The 26,660-nt window shown below is 36.9% G+C and overlaps 1 protein-coding gene across 2 annotated transcripts in view; it reads right to left on the reverse strand.

The window, feature by feature from the left end:
- Nucleotides 1–794: 794 nt before the first annotated feature.
- Nucleotides 795–26,660, reverse strand: part of ADAMTS5 (ADAM metallopeptidase with thrombospondin type 1 motif 5) — a 51,058-nt gene continuing 25,192 nt past the window's right edge. For both annotated transcript variants that reach the window (XM_033232236.1, XM_033232235.1), the window contains exons 5-9: nucleotides 17,568–17,851; nucleotides 15,970–16,153; nucleotides 15,094–15,269; nucleotides 12,853–13,028; nucleotides 795–7,503 (exon numbers count right to left, since the gene is read on the reverse strand). In XM_033232236.1, the coding sequence (XP_033088127.1) occupies nucleotides 6,936–7,503; nucleotides 12,853–13,028; nucleotides 15,094–15,269; nucleotides 15,970–16,153; nucleotides 17,568–17,851 (1,388 nt within the window). In that variant the 3' untranslated portion in view covers nucleotides 795–6,935. The remainder of the gene's footprint in view (nucleotides 7,504–12,852; nucleotides 13,029–15,093; nucleotides 15,270–15,969; nucleotides 16,154–17,567; nucleotides 17,852–26,660) is intronic.

A 26,660-nucleotide genomic window follows, 5' to 3' on the forward strand; every position in this document is an offset into this window, starting at 1 on the left:
ATCATATTGCGACTGTTATCTGTAATATGGAATCTTAATACCAGTATCACAAGAGCCAAAGGGCATGGAGAGAAATTTGTGGTAGAAAGTTTGTGGGGTGATTACCACAGGGCCTAACTCAATGAGATGTTGAACAAATCTTAGCTATATTTTGACAGCTAGTGTATATGTGTGTGTGTATTATATCATCTTTTAAGAAATATAGATGTTTTAAATCATTTATTTAAAAGCATACATCCTCCTAAGGAGAAAATTTAAAGTACCACAATTCTACAATATTATTTGATATGAGAGGGAAATTCAGTGTTTGAAATGTACGCTGAAAAGAAATGATTCCAGGTTTAAAAAGAATTAATGCTCTTAGGAAGCTTAATATTATAAATGTTATAAAATAGACTTTTGCTAGTCAATTTCAGGTGTTTTAAAAAAAATTTCTATGCTTGCATTATTATCTCAATTCTTTAACTTTATATCTGGACTAAGTTTAGATACAAAAAATAAAAATGAAGTGGTAGATTATGTTGCTTGCTGTTTCTAATCTAACACCAAAATTTTAATAGTATGCAATCTTCAGGGGTTGATAGTCCGGTAAAAAGAGCCTGAAGCAATAGTTTTCATAGAACTTTAACTAAGATAAAGTATTAATTGTCTATGCCAAAGAGGGTGAGCGATGATAGAAATTACAAAGAGCCTAGGACTTCCCTGAGACCCAGCTTGGTGCTACCACTGTTAGGAGAAAATTAAAAATAAATGAACAATAGTTTCCAACTCTAAAACATATTATATGCAGTACATACTTTAACCTAGTTTACAATTTATATTTATTGTGCCCATTGAACCCACAAAAGCAGTGTTTAATTTTACAGTTTAAAGTCACACATAGGGAAATGCTTTACAAAATAGGATATTGTTCCTCAATGAAAAATATTACAGTATAGGTCCCAAACGGCTCAGTTCAAGTCTTTTACCTGAATAACAGAGCTGTTGTGGAATGCAGGCTACAAGACACAGTAATGTTTTAAATACTTGATTAAGATTTGAAGGTTGCCAAAGCTGAGAGACATTTTAAACAAGACCCGTCTTAGTTTTCCAAGATTTTTGGTTTTTCAACTGCATTATATACCATTGCTTCTGGAAAATTGAGGGTAATAAGCAGCTTACATTTTACATCTTATATACAGTATGTAAATCTTCAATGATTTTCTCTACCATCAAAGCAAGTTTCAAGGTTTAAAAATCTCAGTTATACCTACTTAGGTTTATTACTTTACTCACAGACTCTAATATATAAACCAAATATTTATGCCATTGCTTCTATCAAATGCAACATGTTTCTTCAGTCTATTTAGTTATCCACAAAGTCTATTTACAAAGCATATGTATGATTTCCTCTGACTAACAGGTCATACAAATACGTAAGTAGTGTTTTTCAGCTCCTAACTGTAGCAAGATGAACCATCAATGTTTATATTGTGCCTGAGTGCGTAATGCAAAAATACCATCCAGAGACTATATATTTTTTAATCAAAAGTCTAGCTTTACAAAGTCACACACAGTATGGTCTTCTATTGTAAATATACTCTCAGTATAGGTAGACATGTTTCTAATATATTATGAGTTGTTAAAGAAAAGGCTGAGATATAGTCACCAAGTGTTTACTAATAACATAAACTGTTGCAAAGTTTGAAAACAATATCAGGCCAAATATATATGAAAGTTTGAATGGAATGCTGAGGACTTAGTGAATGCTGAAATATGACTCATCTAAAAGTCTGCCACTCTGGCCTGATGCTCCTCAAGTTTTAATGACCCCTTAAATGTCCTCAGATGCACATGCAGTTTATGTCACTGACCACTGTTGGTCAAAACAATCATTGGATGTGCTTATTTTTCGAATTTGGAGCATCAAATTGTGCCCTATCCTGACACAAACCTTAGAGGTCTTTCCTGCAAACTGTAAAATCATGTAAAAAAATAGTATCTCAGAAATATCACATTTGACAGTTGGTCACGAAAGATGTTAGCACCTCAATAAAAATTAGAATTGTTCACTGGATATGCCAAAGGAAAGTGGAAAAAAATTAAAAGGCATGCCCTGTTTTTCATTTGTTTTTTCCTACAAATCACAGTTCTCCTCACAGTGTTAGACTTTTAGGTCACTCTGATGTGGCAGTACCTTATAGGATGAGGGGCCACTACTCTTTTTTTTTCATTTGACCTTTATAGTCCACATGGTCCAGTTAGTTGAAGCCACAGAATAAAGACCAGAGAGAGCAAAATTATTGCTAAAGTGCAACTATATTAGTAGAATGCAATTAACTGGGCTAACGAATGTGTATGCCAAGGCCTTATTTTTTTTCAAAACCAACATCATCTAACAACATATTCTTTCAGTTTTCCCATAAAACCTGCATTGAGAATGACATCATGGTCCCAGGCAGGCATTTACCAGATTGAATGTTTTGCTGATCTGAACACCACCTGTATTCCAATTTTTTGGCTAATGCATGGTTTTGTATGTCAATATGTTCTCATACATTAGATAAGTGAAACACAATTATACATTATAGAGTTTATATGCATCATAATAATATAATTTGAGAAATTATCTCTATAGATTATGCCAACAAAGCATTCTTAGGAAGATTTTTTTCAATGTCCTAGCCAGTTAAGTTGATCTATCTGTTTGATAATCTAAAACTATAGATTGTTGGGAAATGAGAAAAATAATAGGGAAAACATACAAGTTCCTTTTCTGTGTGTCTAAATGATACATTGTCTTGAATTTGGTTCTATTAAAGCTTTAGATGCCCATTTCTGTACACATGGCTATTTCATTTATTTAGTAGTTTTGAAATGTTAGCAAATATATTGTATTTGTAGAGCATCATTTCATTATAAAGAGATTATTAATATTCACCAATCATGCCAATGAGATTATACACTCTGCCACAGACTACTAGAAAAATTTGATCATTATTAAATTCAATGTTATTTTACAGTGCGAACTCTAAGTAACAGCACAAGTTCTGGACTTTGAGTCTGGCTGCTGTCCTCACCTGAACGGTTACAATGACCTTGTTAACAAGGAAGGAATCAATGAGGAAGTATCACAACCAGAGATTGGCTGTGTGTCCAAGGGTGCTTTGTCTTATTGCCAGGATCAGACTGTGAAATCACAGAGGCAAGCTGATGTCATCAGAGGCAACTCTGCCTATTTCAAGTCCTAGAATCACCCCAGAGGATTCAACAGTAGTAGAAAAACATCACATTCTCTTAATGGACACCCCTTATTTGTAGAAACAGTTATGACTATTAACATTTGTTATACAAACCCAATTTATTTGTGCTCATCAGTAGAATCCTACAGACACTAAAGACTAAATGATATTAATCTTAGGAGGTGTTTCTAAACAGACAAAGACAACGTTTGGTTTTATTATCATTTGTATCCCTCAGAAGTTGTGTGTACACAACTTTCATCTAATACATCAACGTCAGCTTGTCCATGTTTCTCGATGAAGTGAAAGAATCTGATTCTTGTCTGTGTCTTAATGCCTGTAGGAAGCTTCTAGGCTATTTGTGTACCCAAATTTAAAACTTGCACCTTGTTTCATTGAATAAGTGTTTTTCTTATTTGTGACTTGGACAAATTAGAGTTAATGTGATGTAAAAGACCTATTATCATAGGTACAAGTAATGAACACTATTAGTTGTGAAAGATTAAAATTTCCTTGGAAAGAAAAATGATAGTATCAGAATAAGAATACATGAGGAATATATACATATACACCTGTTTCACACAGAAAGCTTTCTGTAAAAAAATACAAAAGCAACCAGTGCTGTATATTATGTAAACTCACAAAGTGTAAAAGTGTACTTTATACACAAACATGAAGCATAAATTAAAAAGTAGGACAACAGCAAAACATTTTAAATATAGAAAAATTTGCACATATTTTTGTTAAATAAGAATAAATAATTTTATCAACAGATTCACATACCAGTTGCAAAAACAATAAATTACTTTTTTTCAGTGCTGCAACTTTTTTTTGTTTGTGATTTATCCCTTAATTCCTAGTTTAGTGGGATAAAACTGTTTCCACAGGAAGGCAAAGGAAGATAAATTTATTGAATAAATTATAACAATGCCCTTATATTTCTAAACAGCAAGGCAGGGCTTAATTTAAATTTTTCTGATCTAGAAGAAATAAATGTCATTTTTTTCTGGCTCCCTTTGTACTTAATAAAACTTATTATGGAGTGCTTAGTTATGTAAGTGAGATTAGATTCTTACAAACCTGAGCATTTTCAGACAAATTCTTTTTTTTTTTTTAAAAAAGAAATAGCCCCTAGCATCCTGAATTCTAGACATTTTTAAAAATTCAAGATGCAACAATGGAAAGGTGAAAGACAGTACGAAGTCAAAACTGGACTGATTTAGATTGAGTTGTATAGAATTTTCCCTTTGTTCATAATTCTTGGTATCTATTGAACACTCCATTTCTCTGAATTTCAGTTTCCAGTCCATATCACCTTCTCCAGGAATTTAGACATACATTCTTCAGTCAATCTAGTGAGACTCACAAGAAAAAGGTGGAGAAAACTACTTAAAAGCATGGAATAGTGGTTTCTTTGCTCTAAGCGCTCTAGGATTGTTTCCTTGACAGGTGTAAACCATCACTATTTGAGGGAAACATGAATCATTGACAAATCATATTAAAAATTTATGAGTATAGTAAGAGAAGCAGAGTAGGAGACAACTACATTTATGCCTCAATTATTTTTTAATGTTGTTGGGAACATAACCACACACAAAAAAATAAATTTTGTCACATTTGAGTTACTTGATTAAAATTATTTCCAAAATGGAAAAAAGTAACATTAGCCTCTCTCCTAATTCTCTTGGCACAGACAAATGGCACTGGGATTATTATTTTTTTCTCACCTATTTGACTAGGTTTGCTTTCTGCCCTTGGCACTGGGTGATCTCCATCAAATATAGGTTATCAGCCTTCTACAGGCCTCATTTCTCAAACTGATAATTTATTAAGAAAAAAAATCGCTACATCTAAAGCAAAGTCAGTCAGTGAAAATTCAAAGGATGATTATTGGTTTTGTGAAACAATTATTTGTTTTAAAAGCAATTTCTTAAGAAAATACTAAAAACAGTGAGACATCTATTTTCCTGGCCCACTAAAATGATGTGACATAGTGATCAGTTACATAATTCTTTTATATTAAAAATATCTTATAATAAAAATAAACTCTCATGAGCTTGTATAACTCAAACAATGGTTCCCTAAGATTTTTACATGCAAATCTTTAACAATAGGCACATTTGGCATGATTACTATGAATTTTTATGAAGAAAAATTGGCTTTGCACTGTTTCACAACAAAAGAAATCCCAATGAAATGAAACAACTTAGATTTTCTAAGCTGTGAGGTTGGTAATGGGGGTGGGGTATACATTTTATCATCTAAAAAGATATCTTTAGGTGTGTGCTTATAAAATAATTTCCATGTCTAACTATTCAGACTTACAACCTACCTAAACAGGCTATGGAAACAAACACAACAACTTTCTGAAAATCATCACATTTCCTCACTCAGACACTTACAGGTACAACCAAGTGCTTTCCAGTTGGGAAAAATCTTTAGTACAATAGGAATATATTTAGATTTTTTAAATTAAGAAATCATTGCCTATGATGTGGAAACAGTCTTATTAATATTAACCACTTTTTGGCATTTACCACATTAACAATGATAACCACTTCTCAATGTGGCTAACTACCAAGTGATCTTTAATGTTTCTAATAAACTAAGTCAAGAAATACAAAACATTGTAGGTCTTACTGAACCCTGGAACAAAACAAATAAGCGAACACAAATGCATTTTAAAGGCTTGCTGGTAAGAGGTATACCAGTGTTGAAGGTGTTGGACATGATAGAAAACTTGCTGTGTGTTTTGTACGTATGTTATACATTGTGAGATATCAGATGAAAGCTCTGGAGAGAGAAAGTAGTTGTGAAAATACAAATTGAAAACACAGTGAAAAACAATTTTTTTTCCTTTTAAATTTCCAACACAAGGAAACTAGTTTTTAGACTCTTGAGTACTAATCACACACACACAGGCAAACCCTACTTCGACATCTGAAGTTATGCATTAATTTGGCTAGCTACCTGAAAAAAACACAGGCAGTCAAAGGTTGAAGTAAATGAACCTGTGTATGTATTTAAGTGACTAGATACACTGAGATCTATTTACTTTTCAAAATTTCTCAGAAGATACTTGCTGTCAAAATGGTTTTTTGACTGAAATTTTATCTCCTGTAGTCAAAATATACTAAATCTTATTAAAACAGCAGCAAGTTCTTAATTTCCAGTAAAATATCCACAGCTGTTTCTGGAAACTGAAGGAAGTTGAAATAGCTGCAGACCTACTTTGGTCAAACACTTTTTTTTAATAGAAATATATATGGATATTTTAATAGAACCAAGGGATATAAAGTGACATATCAAGGGAGAATGTATTTACAAACAGTAAAAAGAAGCTACTGTGTATTTTGGGTGAAAATGATTATGATGCCATTAAAGACATTCTATAAGAGGTAGGTGACAAGGGGGAGACAGTTCTGCCATCTTCAAATGTCCCCTGATTTTACATTCATCAGTGTTTCTTTCTTGTAAGCCCAGGGGATGTTCAATAACTCCCAAGTTTTTCTATATTGCAAGGTCACCACTGTCACGTGAAGCAGTGCACATCCTCTTTTGGTCACAGAGAGCAGATTCTGCCCATTATTGGACTCCTGTTGACAATGCCACTGAAGCATGACTTTCTGTGAGTTAGGTAGACCTCCTGTTCACCACAACAGCATCAGTGCTGAATCCTCCAGTTATATTTGTGCATAAGATCATAACCACAGGCTAACATTTCTTCAGCAAGCATTGCTTAAATGCAGAAGGCCTTTGGGAGAGAGGACATCCTTTCGCTAACTTCCGGTTTCCATCCTGGCACTGCACCGTCCTGGTGTGCCATCCTGTGTCACAGGTCCTAGAGCAGGCGAGCCATGGGCCCGTGACCCACTGCAGCTGCGAAGTGTGTGATCCCACTTTATTGCTGCCATGACTAGTGACAGAGTTTACTTTTGGAGTGGACTTCTTGGGAACAAAAAAGCTATAACGGACATCTAATGGTTTAGTGGGATCTGTTGCAAGGATCTGCACTATTAGAATTTCCTTCGTGGCAGCGTAGCCCATGCCATGCAGGAAATCGTCCCTGTGGCTCCAACCACTATAGTTCATGACTGTTCCATTGATGTCAATGATAGTCTCTGAAGTGGAGATCATGTACTTTCCATTGATAAGGTACTCACCATTTTTCTTTTTCAGGGCTAAATAGGCAGTGAATCTAGTCTGGTCTTTGGCTTTGAACTGTCGAACTTTTATGTGGGTTGCCCCTTCAGGAATCCTCACCACGTCAGTGTAGCCCTTACTGGAAGTAGGAATGTTCACAGGAAGTGGGGGGAGGTGATTAAAAAAAAGGAGAAAAAATAAGTAAACAGTAAATAATAAACAAGTTCTCTAAAAAGTCTTCTCTTAACACACAGTTTTAATGTCTTTAAGAGATTAGTTTAAAATTGAGTTTAAAAATTATTTTTTATGACAAAATTGCAATTAGCCTACAGTATTGTATACACGTTAATGGAGGTGTTCAAAATTAGGATGATGCTAGCAACCTGCCTTCATTTAAAAAATTTATACTAACTTTCAAGATTTATGAAACCATTTTCATCCTTATCAAATCCTATCACCTTTACAAATCTATTTTACTTTACATTCTTTCTGGCACAAAATGGGATATATTTAAATACAAACTGACAAAAGTATGCCTTCCCTTAATCTCATATAATTCTTTAATGTTTCTCAAATTTGCCTCCACATTAGAATCACGTGGAGATCTTCTAAATCTTTCAGAGCCTACCCACACCTCAGACCAATTAAATCCCATCTTCCATGCTCGGGCACAGGCAAAGAGCACTTTTGAAACTTCTCACATTGTTCCAATGTGCAGACTAATTGGGAACACAGAATTAATTAGTTTTTGGACTAGAGGTGAGTAGAGTCTCTGCATCCCTTTCTACTAGAACTCTGGATTTTGTGGGACAGGCCACTAAATGAAGCACGCAATTTCGAAATTGGGTAATGATATTACTAACACCATCATAAAAGGGGAATTTTTAAAAAATGACTTAGCAAATTTTTCTGAATTCTTAGTGCCCATAAGATATAATAGATTGAGAAAGGCTTTATGGTGAGTGACATATAAGTCTTCAAAGAGCCATCATCTGTTCAAAAAAATGGGGAAAGACATAAATATCTTTAATACCCATGAGCCTGTGAGGAATGCTAGGATGGAAATGCTAATTAAGCACCAAGTGTGAGGTGAGGAGTCTACTGTTGTCCACATTTTTGCCTTTTTAAGTAATTTCATAATAGGGTCCCTTTACTTTCCTAGTTATTTAAACAGGAATACTATTGGCTTGCACAGTTTGACTGACGTGTGGAGCTGAACTGTCTCATTTCCAGTTCTCATTCACATGCTGAAAATCCAAGTGTGTTTCCCTCACTCCAGAGTTTCCTCTGAATTGGAAAGGAAGTTTATCGCCAAGGAAGCTGATCAGAAGGAAGCCCCCTGTCTACAGGCAAAGCGTTCTATAGCGACAGCCACACAGGTGATACAGCTTCCCACAGTGCTGAAGAGATGATGCAATGCTCAGGGCGTTCCTTATTCTGTCTAACTCGATTCATTATTTTTATTTTTGTAGTACATTACAGATCAGACTTTGTTACAGATGTGTTTTGTAGTACCTAATATTAATAAATGATCCATGAAACTATAGTGGCTTCAAACAAAGTCAAAAGGGATGTTGGAGAATTTCTTGAAGCCAGGAGTTCAAGAGCAGCCTGGGCAATATAGGGGAGACCTTGTCTCTACAAAAAGTAAAAAAGTTAGCCAGGGATGGTGGTGCATGCCTACGGTCCTAGCTACTGGCAAGACTGAAGTGGGAGGATCACTTAGCCTGGGTCTTTGAGTGAGCTATGATTGCACCACTGCACTCCAGCCTGAGTAACAGAATGAGATCTCTCTAAACAGAAGGTAGTTGGAGATAAATATGTCATCTTACACAGAAAGAGTATGAAATGGGGATATATGAAAGTATTTGAACAAGTTCACTTTAGAGCTGATTAGTGGCAGTGTTAGGCTTAAAAGCCAGGCTTGACTGGATGCTGTGCTCACGCCTGTAATCCCAGCACTTTGGGAGGCTGAGGCGGGGGGATCACCTGAGGACAGGAGTTCCTGACCAGCCTGGCAGACATGGTGAAACCCCGTCTCTACTAAAAATACAAAAAGTAGCTTGGCTTGGTGGCCCATGCCTCTAATCCCAGCTATTCTGGAGGCCGAGGCGGGAGAATCGTTTGAACCTGGGAGGCGGAGGTTGCAGTGAGCCAAGATTGCGCCATTGCACTCCAGCCTGGGTGACAGAGTTAGACTCTGTCTTAAAAAAAAAAAAAAAAAAAAAAAAGTCAGGCTCTTGACTCCCAATTAGTGCTCTTTTTCACTATGTCCCCAGGCATAAAATCCTGACCCCTGCCAGCCATATGTTATAGTGCTTAAATGAAATTAAATTCTGGTTATGTCCAGAGTTTAAATGATGCCCAGTAGGGAGTAAGTAAAATAAAGAATAAAGGGTAAGGAAAGCTTTTTTGGGTGTTTACCCTTGTTCCTTAGAGCTTGTCTCATCATGATAAGAATTAGTATGATGGTCAGTATTGCTGTAGGCCTTCAAACTGAGTTTCACAAGCACTGGTAAACCTGAATATTAGTGCCCTCAGTTTTTAGTGCCTTAGTAAAAGATGATTCTCTTGATATTCCTGATTCCCTTTCTTTACATCCTGCTTGGTATCATTTAAACTCCAGACACTAACCAGCTTTCCTGACTACCATAAGTGAATGCAATTTTCATATAACTCTTACAAAGTATGGCTAGCAGGGTAAAGGAATCTTGTTTTGTTCAGGGCTATCTGCACAGTGCCAAGGGCAGTATCTGTCATGAAGAAATGTATTCACTGATATCCAAGCATGCTGTCAGGGAAGGGATGTTTTAGTCTGCTCCCAGCAAACAAAGTATGTGGTGATATTAATTGATAAGAGCTGTGAAGAAACAGAGTAAAGTAAGAAGTTACACAGTAGTGGTGGGAATGCAGGAGATGCCCTCTTGTTCACGCACAGTAGCCACCATCTGGGCAGGTGACATTTGACAGAAACCTAAGAGATTCTGGAAGGTGTACTGCTCATTAATAGCGGAAAGTGTTCCAGGCAGAGGAAACAGCATCCTCATACCTGGTGTCATGTTTTTGAAGTGCCAGAAAGTCCATTCTGGTTAGAGCAGAGCAAGAGAAAGGGACAGTGTAGAAAAGACACAGAGGAGGGAAGGGGCCAGATCTTTTAGCACCTTGGAGATTATAAAACAGTCTTGGGCATTGACTCTAAGTAAGATGGAAGCCATTGGAGGCTATTGATCAAAGGAATGCAATGATCTGATTTAGGTAATAGCTGTGGCTTTCCTTGCTTGGTAAGATGAGATTGAGGGGCAAAGGATCCAGAGGTCACGAGAAGACTGCAGTGTTAGTCCAGGCAAGATCTGATGAACACTTGGATTGAGGTGGGAGCGGTCGCTGTGGTGAGGGGCACCCAGATTCTGGAGATGTGGTGGAAAGAGAACTGACAGTATCTGGTGATGGATGGATGTGGGGTGTGAGAGAAAATGAGACATGAACCATGACTCCAAAGTTTTGGCTTCAATAGTAAAAAGACTGAGTTGCCATTTACTGAGATGAGGAAAACTGAAGGAGGAGCAAGTTAAGATTAGGGTCATATTGTGAATAGGCTTAAACTTGATAAAATATTTTAATATGTATTATCTCATTTCACCTTCACAACAGTTTTATTAACCGCATGATAATTACTAGTATTTCCACTTTACTTCTGAGAAATCTCACGGTAAAGGCATTAGGTGACAATTCAAAGATCACATGTCTAAGCAATCATTGAGCCAAAGCTTGATTACAAATATTCCAGTATGAGATCAATGTTCCTTTTTATAAATCATATAAATTACTATGGCCTCCCTAGGTAATAACTTTGAAATACTCAAACAAGTCATTTGTACCATAATATAATCTTGGTCAAACCAATTTTTGAGTGATTACATTGCATACCACTTGTTGCTATAATGAATTTCTTCATCTTTTAATGTGAAAAAATGTGCAGATATTAGTTGTCAACACAAAAATACTTAAAATGCTAAATTTGGCAATTTGAAAAGTGGTTTATAACTTTATGTAGAAGAGAATATGTACCATAAAGTGTATAAGGTATTACTTTCTAAAAGTAATTTTGTTTCTAACCTGATTCCTGAATTCTCTCTCTCCCTCCTTTCCTTTCCTTTTCCTTTCTTTTCTCCCTCCTTCCCTTTTCTTTCTTTCTCTTTCTTTCTTTCTTTCTTTCTTTCTTTTCTTTCTTTCTTTCTTTCTTTCTCTTTCTTTCTTTCTTCTTTCTTTCTTTCCTCCCTCCCTCCCTTCCTTCCTTCCTTCTCTCTCTCTTTCTCTATTTCTCTATTTCTTCTTTTTTTTTCAAAGTGACCTGTGCATTCTAGGATTTCAGTTATGGTGTCTGCTCTTCTCTGGCATTCATCAGCCATGGAGAATTGACTAACTCCTATATTTTCAGAGTCCATCTCATTTTTAAAACAGAAGGTTGGACTGATCATCTCCAAGGTGTTTAATACCTTTGAAACATATAAAAATGCAGGCTATAATTGGGCATGCAGGGTTTTTGACATAGATGGTCTAACACAATTGGGTGAATAATTATTTCATTAGCAAATAGAATTAGTAACGCCTATTTTAACTCAGAATAAATTTTTTAGACATATATTTTCCAATCGCATCAGAGGAAATTTATAGTTTTTACATTAACATTTTTAATTATTTTAATAAGTCCTATTGTTAATTTGGTTTGCATATTACTCTCAAATTACAGACAACAGAGCATGTACATCAAGAATACAGATGCCTTTGACTAATAACACTCAGCCTAACAGTGGTTTGGGAAGAAAAGCAAGCCTGTATTTTACCAGACACTAGTCAACTCACTCATCCTACCTGATAGCATGTTTTATGCCAGAAATTGGTACTTTATAAACTTGAATATTTAAAGCAAAAGTGTAATCTAGGACCACAAGAGGAAGCAGGAGACAGACACTGCTGTATATATTTCTTTAGAGAGTAGATATAAACCAGGATACTTCACTAGGATTGTTACCCACACCACTGCCATGAACTTACATTTTGCAAGGAGAAATGTTTTCTTAAGGAAAACACAGTGTAAGAAGAATTTGTTTTTGAAACTACAGTTAAGATCGAAACCAGCCAACCTTATCTAAATTATGTTTTAGGAATAACAATAGATCTGCAAGATATCACTAAAGTGGACTGTCACCCACTTTTTCTTTTCCGTTTTCCGACTCTGCCAGCTATTGATTCCCATGGTTACTGCAGTTTATCTGCTTCCAGAGGCGTCATGTCATGAGTTATCCCTGCGCAACCAGAGTTTTATTCATCTCCTGTCTCTTCCTTCTCATATTTAAAATGTGTTTCTAGAGCCACGTTAGACCTCCTTGTACACATAGCTTATGATGTAATATGAACCCCCTTTATCAATTTTGCAAGTGTCTAAAGCTTTGTTCAATTCATATAAAGGCAAAGGTTCTATCATTACCTTTTCTTATTAAAGGTTCCAACAATCTTTGTACAGCTGGAGTTGTCTCCTCCACATACCCCGCACTTGTCATACTGCAGCTTTGAGCCGATGATGCTGTCACAGCCAGTTCTCACACACTTCCCCCGGACGCAGACAGAATTGCTGTACGGCCTACATTCAGTGCCGTCGGTCACCTGAATCATGGCAAACACATTAGCAGTGGGAAACGTGTGCGTCAGTATTTGCTCCTTTGGTCAACTAGTAAGGTCTGATTTGTGATTTTTTGAGTTTGATGGGCATAGACAGTTCATTGAAAAAAAAAAAAGCCAAAAAACATAGTTTCTGGAAGTATCTAACTGAAAAATCCTTGGCATATTGCCAGACAGCAGATTTCCGATAAGTGTAGGTTACACAGTTTCTCTCTTAAGCTTACCTCTGAATGTGTCAAGAGACACAAGGTACTTATCTTCGTTTTTGTATGTATAATACATTCTCACGATACTATCTTGGCTTTTTATGATAGAAAAAAGTGTTTTAGCGGTGGCTCAATGTTGCACTTTGGGAGTCAGAGACTAGGTCAGGAGATGACTTATGAAAGTCTCGACTATGATGCCTGTGTGTTACTTGAATGCTTGAGGCATGCAGTGAGCTGATCCGGCACTGCACGATGCAGAGACTCTGTCTAAAAAAAACAAAGAAAAAAGTGTTTTGGACTTAGGGTTTTGGACTATCATTTGTGTGCAGAACTGAATATGAGCAGGCTTGAGAATGCAAAGATCCTTCTTTGTTGCATAGTTGTTATGATAATGACAAATTAGAAAATCTAAACTTGCCATTCAAAACTATGTCATGGTTGGAGAGCATTCCCTATTGTGCATTGAACTGTCAGACACTGAAATAGAGGCAACCAAATTAGTATAGAAAAAGGAGTCTGGAGAAGTTAGATGAACGGACTTACTGGAAGAGACTGAATATATTTTGAATAAAGGGATTAGTGTATAGTTTAAAAGCTAATTATAAAACTGTGTGTACATAGATTGTGGCTTGTGCATGTGAGTATAATATATATACACTCATATACATAAACAAGCCTGTAAATTCCATATGTATGTATATAGAAAACTCTTTTTATGCATGTCTGTATGTTGTGAATGTGTGTGTGTGTGTGTGAATTGAAGTAGAATATACTTCATCAGGTTAATAGCTCTGTAGATGGTGGTATTTTCAGGTGATTTTTATGTTTTTACTTCTGTGTAATATTTTTAAATGAAAATGCATTATTTTCTAATAAAAACATGATATTTAAAAAATTACATAAATTGGACATTAGCTTGTTTTTCAATAATATGTCATAAATATCTGAAGGCCAAGTTTCAGAGGTAATTTTTTTTCTGAGACAGAGTCTAGCTCTCTTACCAGGCTGGAGTGCAGTGGCATGATCTCGGTTCACTGCAAGCTCTGCCTCACAGGTTCAAACGATTCTCCTGTCTCAGCCTCCTGAGTAGCTGGGATTACAGGCATGCACCACCACACCCAGCTAATTTTTGTATTTTTAGTAGAGACGGGGTTTCATCGTGTGAAAGCCTGCCTCGGCTTCCCAAAGTGCTGGGGTTACAGGTGTGAGCCACTGCACCCAGCCATAGGTGATTTTAAATGTAGCAACTGTTTATAAATGTGTAAATTGCTGTATAACACTGACCATAAGAATAAAACTCTGCTATAGATTTAGAAAATGCTCACTTGTGAACAATAAGTCATGTTCCATACACAAATATTGTAACGTACGTAACTAGAGGGATATTGACTCATATTAAGGGTTCTTGACTTATTCAAAAGCCTCAGGCAAAAGTATATGATCTTGAAACCCATTTCCATGGCTCATCAAAGGAATTCTTAAGTAAATCATAGAAAAATAGAAAAAGTTTTCTTGCCTTAGAGTCTCCTTTACAATGGTGCTTAGGAAATACTAGTTGTTTTCATGGTTACTTTAAAGTTAAGGTCACACTTTGCCTTCCTTGACAGTGAGTTACACCTTTTAAATATAGCTTTTAAAACATTTACTTGTTCTGTTTATAAAATAATTTTTATTCATTGTGTAAAGTTTGAAAATATAGAAGTTATAGAGATGAAAATAAAAACCTTCCAAAATCTAACTGACCCCAAACTAATAGCTGTTTACATCTGGCATCCGCAGGCTTCATTCTACCAAATAATTTCCACCAGTACGCCTACTGCTTCTGCACAGTTGGTAGTAGTTACCTTTGGAGAAAATACCACATAGTAGCCAGTGCCCTTGGCCCTGCAGGTCAGCTTGCACACATCCGCTGGCAGGACGCCTGCATATTTGGGAACCCATTCCACAAAAGTTTTGACTCCTTTTGCATCAGACTGATAGCCGTTTTTGGCCTCACACTGTTCATGACGAAATGATTTACCTAGAAAACAAACATGTTACAGTATTACTTGTCAGTTCTGAAACTTAGATACATTCTTGTGGGTTTAAATAGTTAATTTTAAGGGTAAGATGCAATTTTTTTTTTTTTTTGCACAGTTTCTTTACTCAACAGTACTGATGGATTTTACCCATACATAGAGTTCAAAATGGTGATTATTTATTCCAGTTCTCTGAATATTCTGTTGCTTATAATAATAACTTAAAAATCACATATATGGACAGGCATGGTGGTTCATGCCTGTAATCCCAGCACTTTGCGAGGTTGAGGAGGGCAGATCACGAGGTCAGGAGTTCGAGGCCAGTCTGACCAACACAGTAAAACTCCATCTCTCCTAAAAATACAATAAATAAATAAATAATAAATAAATAGCCAAGTGTGGTGGTGTGCACCTGTAATCCCAGCTACTCAGGAGGCTGAGGCAGGAGAATCGTGTGAACCCAGGAGGCGGAGGCTGCAGTGAGCCAAGATCGTACCATTGCACTCCAACCTGGGCAACAGTGCGAGACTCCGTCTCCAAAAAAAAAAAAAAATTCACATATGTGTTTGTTATTGATCTGCATATTGGTGGAACTGTGCAGTCTAAGATTAATATTATTTCCCCAGCTTCCTGTATTCATTATTGCTAGAATACAAATGACATGTAGCATGTGATGGTTGCTGACACTTGGGAGCAGCGTACCATTGGGCGGGCAGGGCATGAGACCGCAGGAGCGGTAGATGGCCCTCTTCCCTGTGCAGTAGCGTCCATTGTTTCTGGGAGCAGGGTTATTACAGTGACGATAGGCAAACTGCACTCCTCCTCCACATGAGCGAGAACACTGGCCCCAGGATCCCCAAGACCCCCAGTTGCCATGGCTTGATGTCTGAAATAGAAAATAGAAGATATTTTAACTCAGATGAGAGAAAAACAATCAAAATGTGCATTTGGAAATCACTTGCATTTAACGACAAAGTAGAAACTTTGTCACAGACATAGTTATATTTTCACTGAATTTAACATGATCATGCTTTGGAAATACAATACATTTCCAGTGTTAAGCAATCCATCTTTTCCACGACCCCCACTCCAGCACTAGAAGATCTGAAAGTGTCATCTTAAGTACTGAGCATACCACAAAGATTACCTCCTGGTTTCTATGGGCCATTGTAAATTGTGTCTTCTGATTTGGTCCATCTCTGTTTGTATCACTGAACCATGGTAACTTTTTGTCCACTCTGATCTTGGATCTTTATTGAAACAATATAATGCTGAAGGATCTGCATGGCACTGGGCATTATTTAATAGTGTTTGCATCTGTTTAGCAGTAAAACTCTGCGGTCCCTTTGTTGACATCCCACATCCTGTCTGTGACCGACTCATGACGTGCATAAATGTACCGGACCCAACTTGGTTTAATTCCTAATTAGATGTGACAGATACTGAAGTGCACTCATGCCATACATGCAGACACACCCCTTAGGGAAGGAAGAGCCCTTTTATGGCAACCTAAGTCTATTTCTCTGGAGACATTCCGGGAGGGAGCTTAGAGATTCTGAAAGGAAGAATCTGATCAGCTGCTTTGCTGAGGGAATCTGTGAATTGCCTCTGGCTGACTGTGTGGGGTTATCTGATGGTGCATGGCTGGGTGATGCCCTGGAAAGATACAGGCAATGGGCACACGATAATTCTCTTCTAGGGACTTTGCAAATCTTGTGGGTTGAGAGCGAGCACATATTTTACGCAGGTCTTGAAAATTAACAGGGCAGTTGCTGATCTGAAGTGGACTGTGTATATGGTGGCAGATGAGTTTCCCCGGAGCAGCCATAAGTTACTTTAGCTCCTAAATTTAGATGAACTTATTGTCAAGGGGAAAAAAGTGACCATTTGGAGCTCACCAAATATGTACATGGACCACATGTATCAGCTCTGCTATTACCTCCTTCCTGAGTTTAAATACTTATATTCTGATAACTTTAGCAAGAGAAGTTTGAAAGTAAACTTTCCAAAGGCAATGAATAGGCTCCTGCCTGGAGTCTCAATTAGACAGAATCTGAGTTACATGAGTATTTGTTAAAAGATGTAAACTGCAAAGAAATCCCTGGTATCTGCATTTTCCCCAGGAAATCTCAGATCACTGAGAATGGCTACTGCGAGTAAAAGAAGCTGTAAATAAATCTCAAAATGAAAAGTTTTTAAATCAGAAAATAAAGCCTTCTGAGGACAGTGACCATATCCATCACAAGAACACACTTCACTTCTTGGGCCTCCAGGCCCTGACTGATGAGAAAACCACTTACTGAATAATATTTTTTCTTGGTTTTGTCCACACATTTGCCCTGCAGGCAGATTCTCCCCTTTCCACAAGGCGTCCCTTCCACAGCAGGCAGTTTCTTGGTGAGACAGACCATCTGGCCCTGGCGTACCACGGCACACCACAGGCGAGCGCAGACATCCATGCCGGGACACACGGAGTACTCGGGCCCGAATGTCAGGTTGCACTGCTGAGTGGCATCATAGGTCTGTCCTGGGAGTTCTTCCGGGCCCAGGATCTGCTTTCGTGGTTGGTCCAGCAAACAGTTACCTACAAGAATATCTGAGATTGACCACGGCTCTGTGTTTAGGTTTCAAACCGCTAAAATCATGGATCTAAAAAATAAAATGCCCCGGCTGGTGTTGGAGCACGAGGCACCTACGAATCTGCAGTGTAATGCTCTGGAGAGGGACTCCATGGGGACAAGGCTAGGCGCCTCCTCGGACGCACGATACCCTCCAGGGTTCTCAGGAGTGATACGCTCCGGAGTGTCTGTGACAATACAGGTGAGGTTGGCAGGGGTGTGATGAAATAAAATGATTTTGTAATGATTACTTATGTAAATAGCCGTTGTGCTAAGGCACTAAACAAAATTGGATGGACCTAGAGGAAATCAGATGGTGAATTTTAATAATAATAATGATGATAATGAAACATGTACTACTTTGAGAAACAGAGTTTGCCTTTGGCACTCTATTTGTATAACCCATTATCCATTTCTAACTCACCCCTTCCCCATGTGCCTATCACGTCTCCTTTCCACTAATTCCATAAATAGTAGCCAAGCTGGATCCTCATGCATTCTTACAGTCACTCGACAAGCATTTGTTCAGCACCTACAATGTTCTAGAAAATACACTAGGTATCTGAAATACAGAAAAATGACCCAGATCTACCTTTGAAGGCCTTCCAATAAAGTCAAGGAGATAAAGTATTTCTCCCAGACTGATAAAAATTTTAATAAAAAGCTTTCAAGATTCACAGAACAAAGAAGCATTGAAGAAAGAAAAAATAGTCTTTGATAATTTAGGATTAGGCTAGTCTTTATACTCTTCTCTTTGTACCTATTTAATGGAATTGGTGTTTGTTGAGTACTTGGAGCGTATCTGCTGAAACAAGGTAAGCATCTCATTGCATCATATATGAGGGTGTACAGGCAGAGGGGTGAGATGGGGAATCCATAGAAGCTGGAACATGGACAATGAGAATCCAAAATCTTAAATGTGCTTCCTTGCCCTCTCCTTCCCCTCCCTGCAAAAGCTTCCTTAAGAATCCCCGTCCACTGAGTTAATATCATTAATTTTCTTTTGTCACACACATGTGCATGCACATTTTCCATCTGTTTCTGTATTTTTCTGTTTACTTGATTTTAGGATTTACACAATTATTCTAATAGCAATTAAAAATAACAAATATTTGTTACACACACTATTCTCTGTTCTTTACACATATGAGCTCATTTAATCCTCACCACAACCCCATCAGGCAGATTCTAGTGCATATGTTATTTATGCTACAGATAAGGAAACTGAGGCCCACAAGAGGCAGACCAGTTACCCAAGGTCACACAGCTGTTATGGTTTCATGCTCGGAGCCTGCCCTCCTCTTCTGATGCCAGATGGCTTCTGTTAGCATGTGAGTAGCTGCCTGATTGTATTGCTGAAAGGCAGCCATGTGTAAGGACCCTTTAAGTGGTGGATATTGAGCTTAATGGAAGAAACACCCAGTCTGAAGTCTTACTCTGGTGAAACACTAAATGGCTGAATGCTCCTGGCTAAGTTAGCTAACCTCTCCTTAATTTATTTTCAAGATCTGCATAATGCTTCTCTTCTCACTGTGATACTGTAAATGTGAAATTATCTAACAAAGATATTAAGGGTGACCAGAAAAATACAAAGCAATGGTAGTTCTATCCCAGCATATTTCACAGTCTTTTAGATGTATTACAGTTACTCTTTTTATTCAACAAAAAAGTCATATTCAAATCCTTATGCACCACTGAGAAATAGAATATTCAGCACATTTTAAGTATACCATACATTTTTAAGGACTACATTCAAATTTCTCCAAAGTGAATACCTTAGAATTTGTCAATCTGTGTTGGGGGCATGATATGAAAATGAATAAAGAGCAAAGTTCCTGTTTAACTTCTGAGCCAGAACGTTTGAAGAGGTAAAGCTTCTTAAGGCAAGCCAGGAAAAGCACTAAAAATAAGTATCCAGCCAAAGAGAACTTTGGGAGAAAAACACCAAGTTAAAAGTAAAACATCAACATCAGGTCAATAGGAAAGAATGATAGTAAAAGCTCACTAAGCTTTGTTTATAAGGCAGAGCGCGATGAGGGCTTCAGAACTCCACGAAAAACATGATCTTCATTGCAGAATCAAAAAAGAAGTACTGTGTAAACCAGGAGATGCTTGGCAGATTGCTGATGTTAGAAGACTGTCAGCATATCCCTGAGTCTGCAAGAATGTTTTCCAATTCTTCAAAAGTGCTGTTTTAAGAAACTTTTTTTTTTTAAGTTTTACTAAAAAGCACAGACCATAGGACTGGGTAACTAAATATTAGTTAGGAAGTCTTTATCATGTATGCATTCACATGGCATGGGTCTACCTCATTTTTCTGGAGTCAAAATAACTCACCACCTGACTATGCATACACAGTCACTGACACCTGTTCTACCTCATTAGTAGATGACAAGTGAAAAGAAATGTGTAATGCAAACAATTTGAAATCAGCTTCCAATAAGGAGACTTCAAGATGTGGCATCTCTTTAAAAAGCTTAACTTAGAAGTATAAGTTTTAAAAATAACTAACACATTAGCTTTCTATTAAAAATAAGATATATCAGCTCTATAATTTTCCCTTAGAGGTCATACATGTGGAGATGACCTTTTCTTGCTTAAAATAAAATAACTTATTTCAGAATTGCAATTAATGTGTTATGCCAACATTCTCAGTACTAGGATTTGTAGCTGCATCAATTTCTGTTTATGCCAAAGTATATATGATTTCATTTTTACATTGAATTACGTCGTTTTGCAACAAAATAGGTACAAGCATCTCTACCAAATGACAGAATGATGCCAAGAAACAATAACAAAAATCAATACAGAGTCTAAGTCTGAATCTCACAGTATGAAATGTTTAAAACCTAAGTAATAACAGATTGGATATACATTTTTCTATGTTTAAAAAATGTATACGGTTTGGGGAAGGAGTAAAAAGGGAAACTGATCAACCTTTCAGTATCATTTCTAGTGACCTCTGGAAGCATCCAACCTACTGTTGATTTTTTTCTTAATCTGTTTTACTTTTATTCTCAACCACTTCTTCACATCTACTTCACATATTTTTTAATTCGTCGTAGTCTGAAATTTGATCTGGGCCTTGCTGTGAACATTTTGTGTTTGGTCTGTTCTACCAAACACCAAATTGGCAAGTTTCTTCTCTCCTTCCATTCCTCTCTCTTTTCCTTCCTTCTTCCTTTCTTACTTTTGTTTTAACATTGTGTATATGTAAATGGATAGACTATAAAATAAAGTCAGACCGGCTGCGGTGGCTCATGCCTGTAATCCCAGCACTTTGGGAGGCCGAGGCGGGCGGATCACCTGAGGTCAGGAGTTCGCGACCAGCCTGGCCAACACGATGAAACCCTAACTCTACTAAAAATGCAAAAAATTAACTGGGCGTGGTGGTGGGCACCTGTAGTCCCAGCTACTTGGGAAGCTGAGGTAGAAGAATCACTTGAACCCGGGAGGCTGAGGTTGCAGTGAGCCAAGATCACGCCATTGCACTCCAGCCTGGGCAACAAAGAGCGAAATTACATCTCAAAAAAAAAAAAGAAAAAGAAAAAGAAATAAAGAAAAGAAAGTCAATAGAAATGTGTGCATATTGCATATGTGTTTTACCATTCATGTTAAACTAAATGCTTAAAATAAGGCAAAAAAATAAAAAGTAAAATGCTGTGATTTGAGATGAACCAGTAAGAAAATGTGTTGGCAGAATTCCACTAACGGTGATGGAAGGAATGCCATGGCTCCAGGAAATGTAACAGAAACATCTCTAGTTTTATGTATCTGACTTATAGTACTATTTGTCTCTCATATTAATGGTGAACCAAAATTATCAGAGTGGTTGTTCTTTTTGTTGTTGCTGTTGTTGTTTTTGATGGAGTCTAGCTCTGTTGCCCAGACTGGAGTGCAGAGGCACGATCTCAGCTCACTGCAACCTTCATCTCCCGGGTTCAAGCAATCCTCCTGCCTCAGCCTCCTGAGTAGCTGGGATTACAGGGGTGCGCCACCATGCCCAGCTGATTTTTGTATTTTTAGTAGAGACGGTGTTTCATCACGTTGGCCAGGCTGGTTTCAAACTCCTGACCTCAGGTGATCCGCCCACCTTGGCCTCCCAAAGTGCTGGGATTACAGGGCTTGAGCCACCATGCCTGGTCTCAAAGTTGTTGTTCTTTATTGTTTTCAATTTTTTATTCCCTATTTCTAGCACTGAAATTATTTCCACCTTCTCTTCCTTTTCAATACTCAGGTATGAAATTGAGCATGACCCAAATATTCATGATCTAGGAGAAATCAGTTAATGTTCCTAATGAAACTCATCCAAAGAAGCCTAACACCACTGCTTACAATCTCCCTTGCTTCCTCTCTTCATCTCACGACCCTTGGCACTCTGCTTTTAGGTCTTTCCTTGAATGTCTAACATTAAAATACAAATGGGTGCATTTTGATGCTCTTTGATCACTCATTTTGGACCCAGTGATATAAGAATGCACAAGAGCACTTCAAAAAACCAGACAATTGTTGTCAACAAGCAGTTCACGGGGTCTGGGTGTGAAGCTGTTAGATGCATTAGGTATACTGTTTAGCAAATGTAATGGCAAGGAAATTAAATTAAAGATTCCCTGTGATAGAGGATAAAGGAATGTTTTTAAAAATATAAGTCACCGTGGCCTTAAACTATATGTCTTATTTGCACACTCTATTAAAGAGCATATTTAGTACGAAAATCAAGATACAACCATAGTGTTGGCTTTGAATTTTATTAACTCCACCTTAAAAACTGATGTTAAGCTCTCCTGGCTAGCTTTACAGTCTATACTTAACAGAAGATTCAGAGAACTGGTTTTCCAATATCATTTTATGTGCAAATTTCTGTGTTCAGTAAGTGGCTGTAAACTTAGCTCTTTACACTACATGACGGATTTTCAAAACCATCTATAGATTTTCCTTAGCAACCTATGTTGTGAGTGTTCTTGAGCTGTATCTACGTAAGTGGTGGCCTTTCTCATCATCTGGCACCGTGGACTCAGGGATACAGCAGGCACAGCTATCTTTTCTGGACTCAAGGTTAGTAAGCATTTGAGAAAGGAAATTCAATAACCTGCTTTCACCGCACAATTTCTTTGCCAGTGCTTACCTTTATTTTTGAGGATCATACTCCTAGCCAGCTTGCCTAGAGCTAGCTTGTATAAACACTGCAGAATGTCTACAAGTATCTTGGCCAAGGTTGGGAGTAGGGGGGTCCCATGAGACATGGCTTCTCCTTTTCTGAATCACAAATCTGCAGACACAGTGACTTTAGAGTGAGCACACACTGGTTTTTCAACCATAACCTAATTGCTGCATATTTCTTGTTGGAGCTAAATCAGGAAACACTCAGTACTAATGAATTTACATTTGGCAGTGGACAAGTGCTACAAATGTCCAGCTACTTATGGCTAATAATTTTAAAAATAAATCAAATGCTTTGAATTTAATTTTACTCTCTGACCTCATTTCTCCAGTATTACTGAAGGTGAGAGGGGGAGGGATAAGATATTAGACATAAATGGAATTCCCATTTATAATGTACTCTTTAGGTACCATTAAAAAATTGTATATGTGTTGTGAGATTACCTGCTTAAAAAATAGCAATTGCTTTTCTGCTTTTATAGGGGCCACAGTTTAACTTTCCTAAATAATTGAAATCATTTTTTTCTGTGTGTCAGTTATTGTATCATGCTGAAATATAGTGCTAACTTGAGGGACCGTGTTGGTGAGATAGGGGTTTTGACCTTTAGAAAATGGTACTAGACCACTGTGCGTTTCATGTTCTCAGGCTGCTGTTTACAGCTTTTCTCTTATTGTCAAATAATATCATTTCTTGCTCTCAGATTACCTGTCTAAAGTCTCCCCACCCTCACCGCTCATGACTATTTTATTGCTTAAAAAATTGAGTGGCCTAGAAAATTAGAACAGAAAAATTGTAGAACTGTAAAATATGAATAAATGGGCTCTGAGTGGAAGCCTGCATATCTTCCTACGGGTAAAGTTGAAAGGTTTTATAATAGAGTTTTGTGACATCGTTTAGTCTTCTAACAAAGATGCATCTGTTTGTTATTCTATCATCTTGGGCTTTGACTGTCTTCTTAGTTCTCTCCCATGCTCTTCAGTAGAAATGTTAGAACCTCAATCATCTCTAAAGTGGGTTTAGTAGTTTTTGTTTTTGTTTTTGTTTTCTTTGAGACGGAGTCTTGCTCTGTCCTCCAGGCTGGAGTGCAGTGGTGTGACCTTGGCTCACTGCAAGCTCTGCCTCCCAGGTTCATGCCATTCTCCTGCCTCAGCCTCCGAGTAGCTGGGACTACAGATACCCGCAACCATGCCCGGCTAATTTTTTTGTATTTTTAGTGGAGACGGGGTTTCACTGTGTTAGCCAGGATGGTGTGGATCTCCTGACCTCATGATCCGCCTGCCTCGGCCTCCCAAAGTGCTGGGATTACAGGCATGAGCCACCGCGCCCGGCCGGGTTTAGTAGTTTCTATGGTCACACTTTCACTTACATTGACTTAAGTCAGCTTTTTGGTAACAATTTAAAAGTTATTAAGTTATTTCAATTCATCTTTAAATAATAGCACTACAGGGAGTACCACTGTTTCAATTCTGAATCTGAGTATGCTCTTTTGAAACAAAATAAGATATAACTGAGCTTTGTCATTGTGCCACACTGCTTTTCTTTGGTTTTTGTTATTCTGAAATCACTTTATTCACGTTATAAGCTACTGATAAAATAGGATTATTTTTATCGAAACAAAAGGCTGCCTGACCAAACCAACATATTCAAAAGTGAGAAAGTCTAGATTGGAGGAAATAAATTAAATAAGTAAACTATAAGCATTTTCTGTTCAAGGAATTTTGGTAACTGAATTTATTTAATATATATGAGAAATTTAGATACTTTTTTATTAGAGCAAATGAATAAGATCTATTTCTATTAAAAGTATGTTCTTAATTGTTTTCTATCTTGAGTCCTTTGGAACAGAAACAGAGATATAAAAATATGTAAATTTGTTATAAAATCTTTAAAAAATCAGAGCACGGACTCCTTTAAATATAGAATTAATGTTAAAAAAATGAAGACAATGCTGAAAGCATATTTACTGCATAGAAATTAAGATCACAAATTCCATAAACATGAAATAAATGAATCATTTCAAAATTAGGAACAAAATTCTCCCCAGCATTGTAATTAGCTGACCTAATACTTGCACAGGGAAAAAAATTTGGTCTCATTTTAGCCATAAGTATTTGCTGCCTTAGCAACTAAATCCATTCATTTAGTGATTCAAGGTTTAGCTCAACTTCTTGGAATGTGTAACGTGTGATTTTGAAATAAAATATTAATGTTATTTTATTTTCAGAAAACCTGAAAAGAAGTAAAACAGAAAAGCGATATTATGAATGGAGACTTAAGATTCCACCCAAGAAGGACTTTATGAGAACATTGACCTGATCAACATAGATAGGATGATAATAAGGTAACATTCACTTTAGGACTTTATGGGCATTAATCCACAATGTAAACTGAGCTAAACATAAAATTACCATTGTATTATTGGTCTGAAGAAAAAGTTTCATACACTAATTCTTATTGTTGTTTCCAAGTCTTTAAATTATTGAGATATTTTTTCAGCTAAAAAAGAACTTTTTTTTTTTTTTGTATTGAGATATATTTTAAACCAAGCTGGACCCAGATTGCTTTTTCAAAATGAGACATAAAAATATATAGTAATAGGCAGCTAAATCTTTACCTGTTCACCACTAATGGAGCAAGAATGAGTTAATGAACATATTTTGGCTCCATGGTATCAGAGAACTGTGCAGACTTTATGTCTGAAATAATTTGAATTTGTCAGTTGTTCTGGTATTATGTAGCCACAATTCAAAACAATCAACATACTAAAAAGTTATGGGACATTAAGTCATAAACTTTGTGGAAGTGGGAAAAAGATAGTTTTCATAGATTATTCAACTTTGAACCCTATATAATGAGATAATTTTATAGAAAATTATTATGATAAATAATTTCTGTCACATTCTATTTAACTACTGGTTTTAGAAACACAGATTTTAAGAGAACATAAAATAAATGAGAATATGTCCATTTCTGTAAGACAGGAAATTTCAGCTGCATAATGTCTGAAGATTTTTTACAATGCCAATGCATCTATCCTTCTGTGTTTTTATTATTTTAAAGTACTAAAGAATGCTAGGAAATTTGCAACAGCTTGTTTCAAAGATTACTTAGGGGTCGGAATTTAATTATTTCTAAAAATTGTAACTTCCTCAGTATTTTAATATAATTTATAGCACTAATCCTAGTCTTATAGAATTTAATAAAGTATGCTGTGCTCCTGAACTGTATTGAAAGGATAAAGCCAAGAGTTTCTTTTGAAGTTCTTAAAGTATTTTCCCATCATTGAGATTGCTTTTCTATTTCTGTTCTGCAGTTTTTACTCTGCTTTCAGAAGAATCTGCTATCAGGATAAAACCAAATTCTTCTAGTCAGTGCAAATCTAGAAAGCTTCCTCTTCTGGGTTTATGTTGCCATAAAGAGAATCCAGTAGAATTGTCACCTACACCTTAACTGCACCCCTATAATAGGCATGTAACAAATAATTCTGAGAGTCATATTAATAGCAGGGAAACCAAGATGTCTGCCAAAGTTCTCACAGGAAGCTAGTGGTAAAAGAAGGAATAAAAGCCAGACTTTCAGGGCACTAGCTAGGCATTCTGTGTGGTCTTCCACAC

This window comes from Trachypithecus francoisi, unplaced genomic scaffold (assembly GCF_009764315.1).
Source record: "Trachypithecus francoisi isolate TF-2019V2 unplaced genomic scaffold, Tfra_2.0 Lachesis_group14, whole genome shotgun sequence".
NCBI lineage: Eukaryota > Metazoa > Chordata > Mammalia > Primates > Cercopithecidae > Trachypithecus > Trachypithecus francoisi.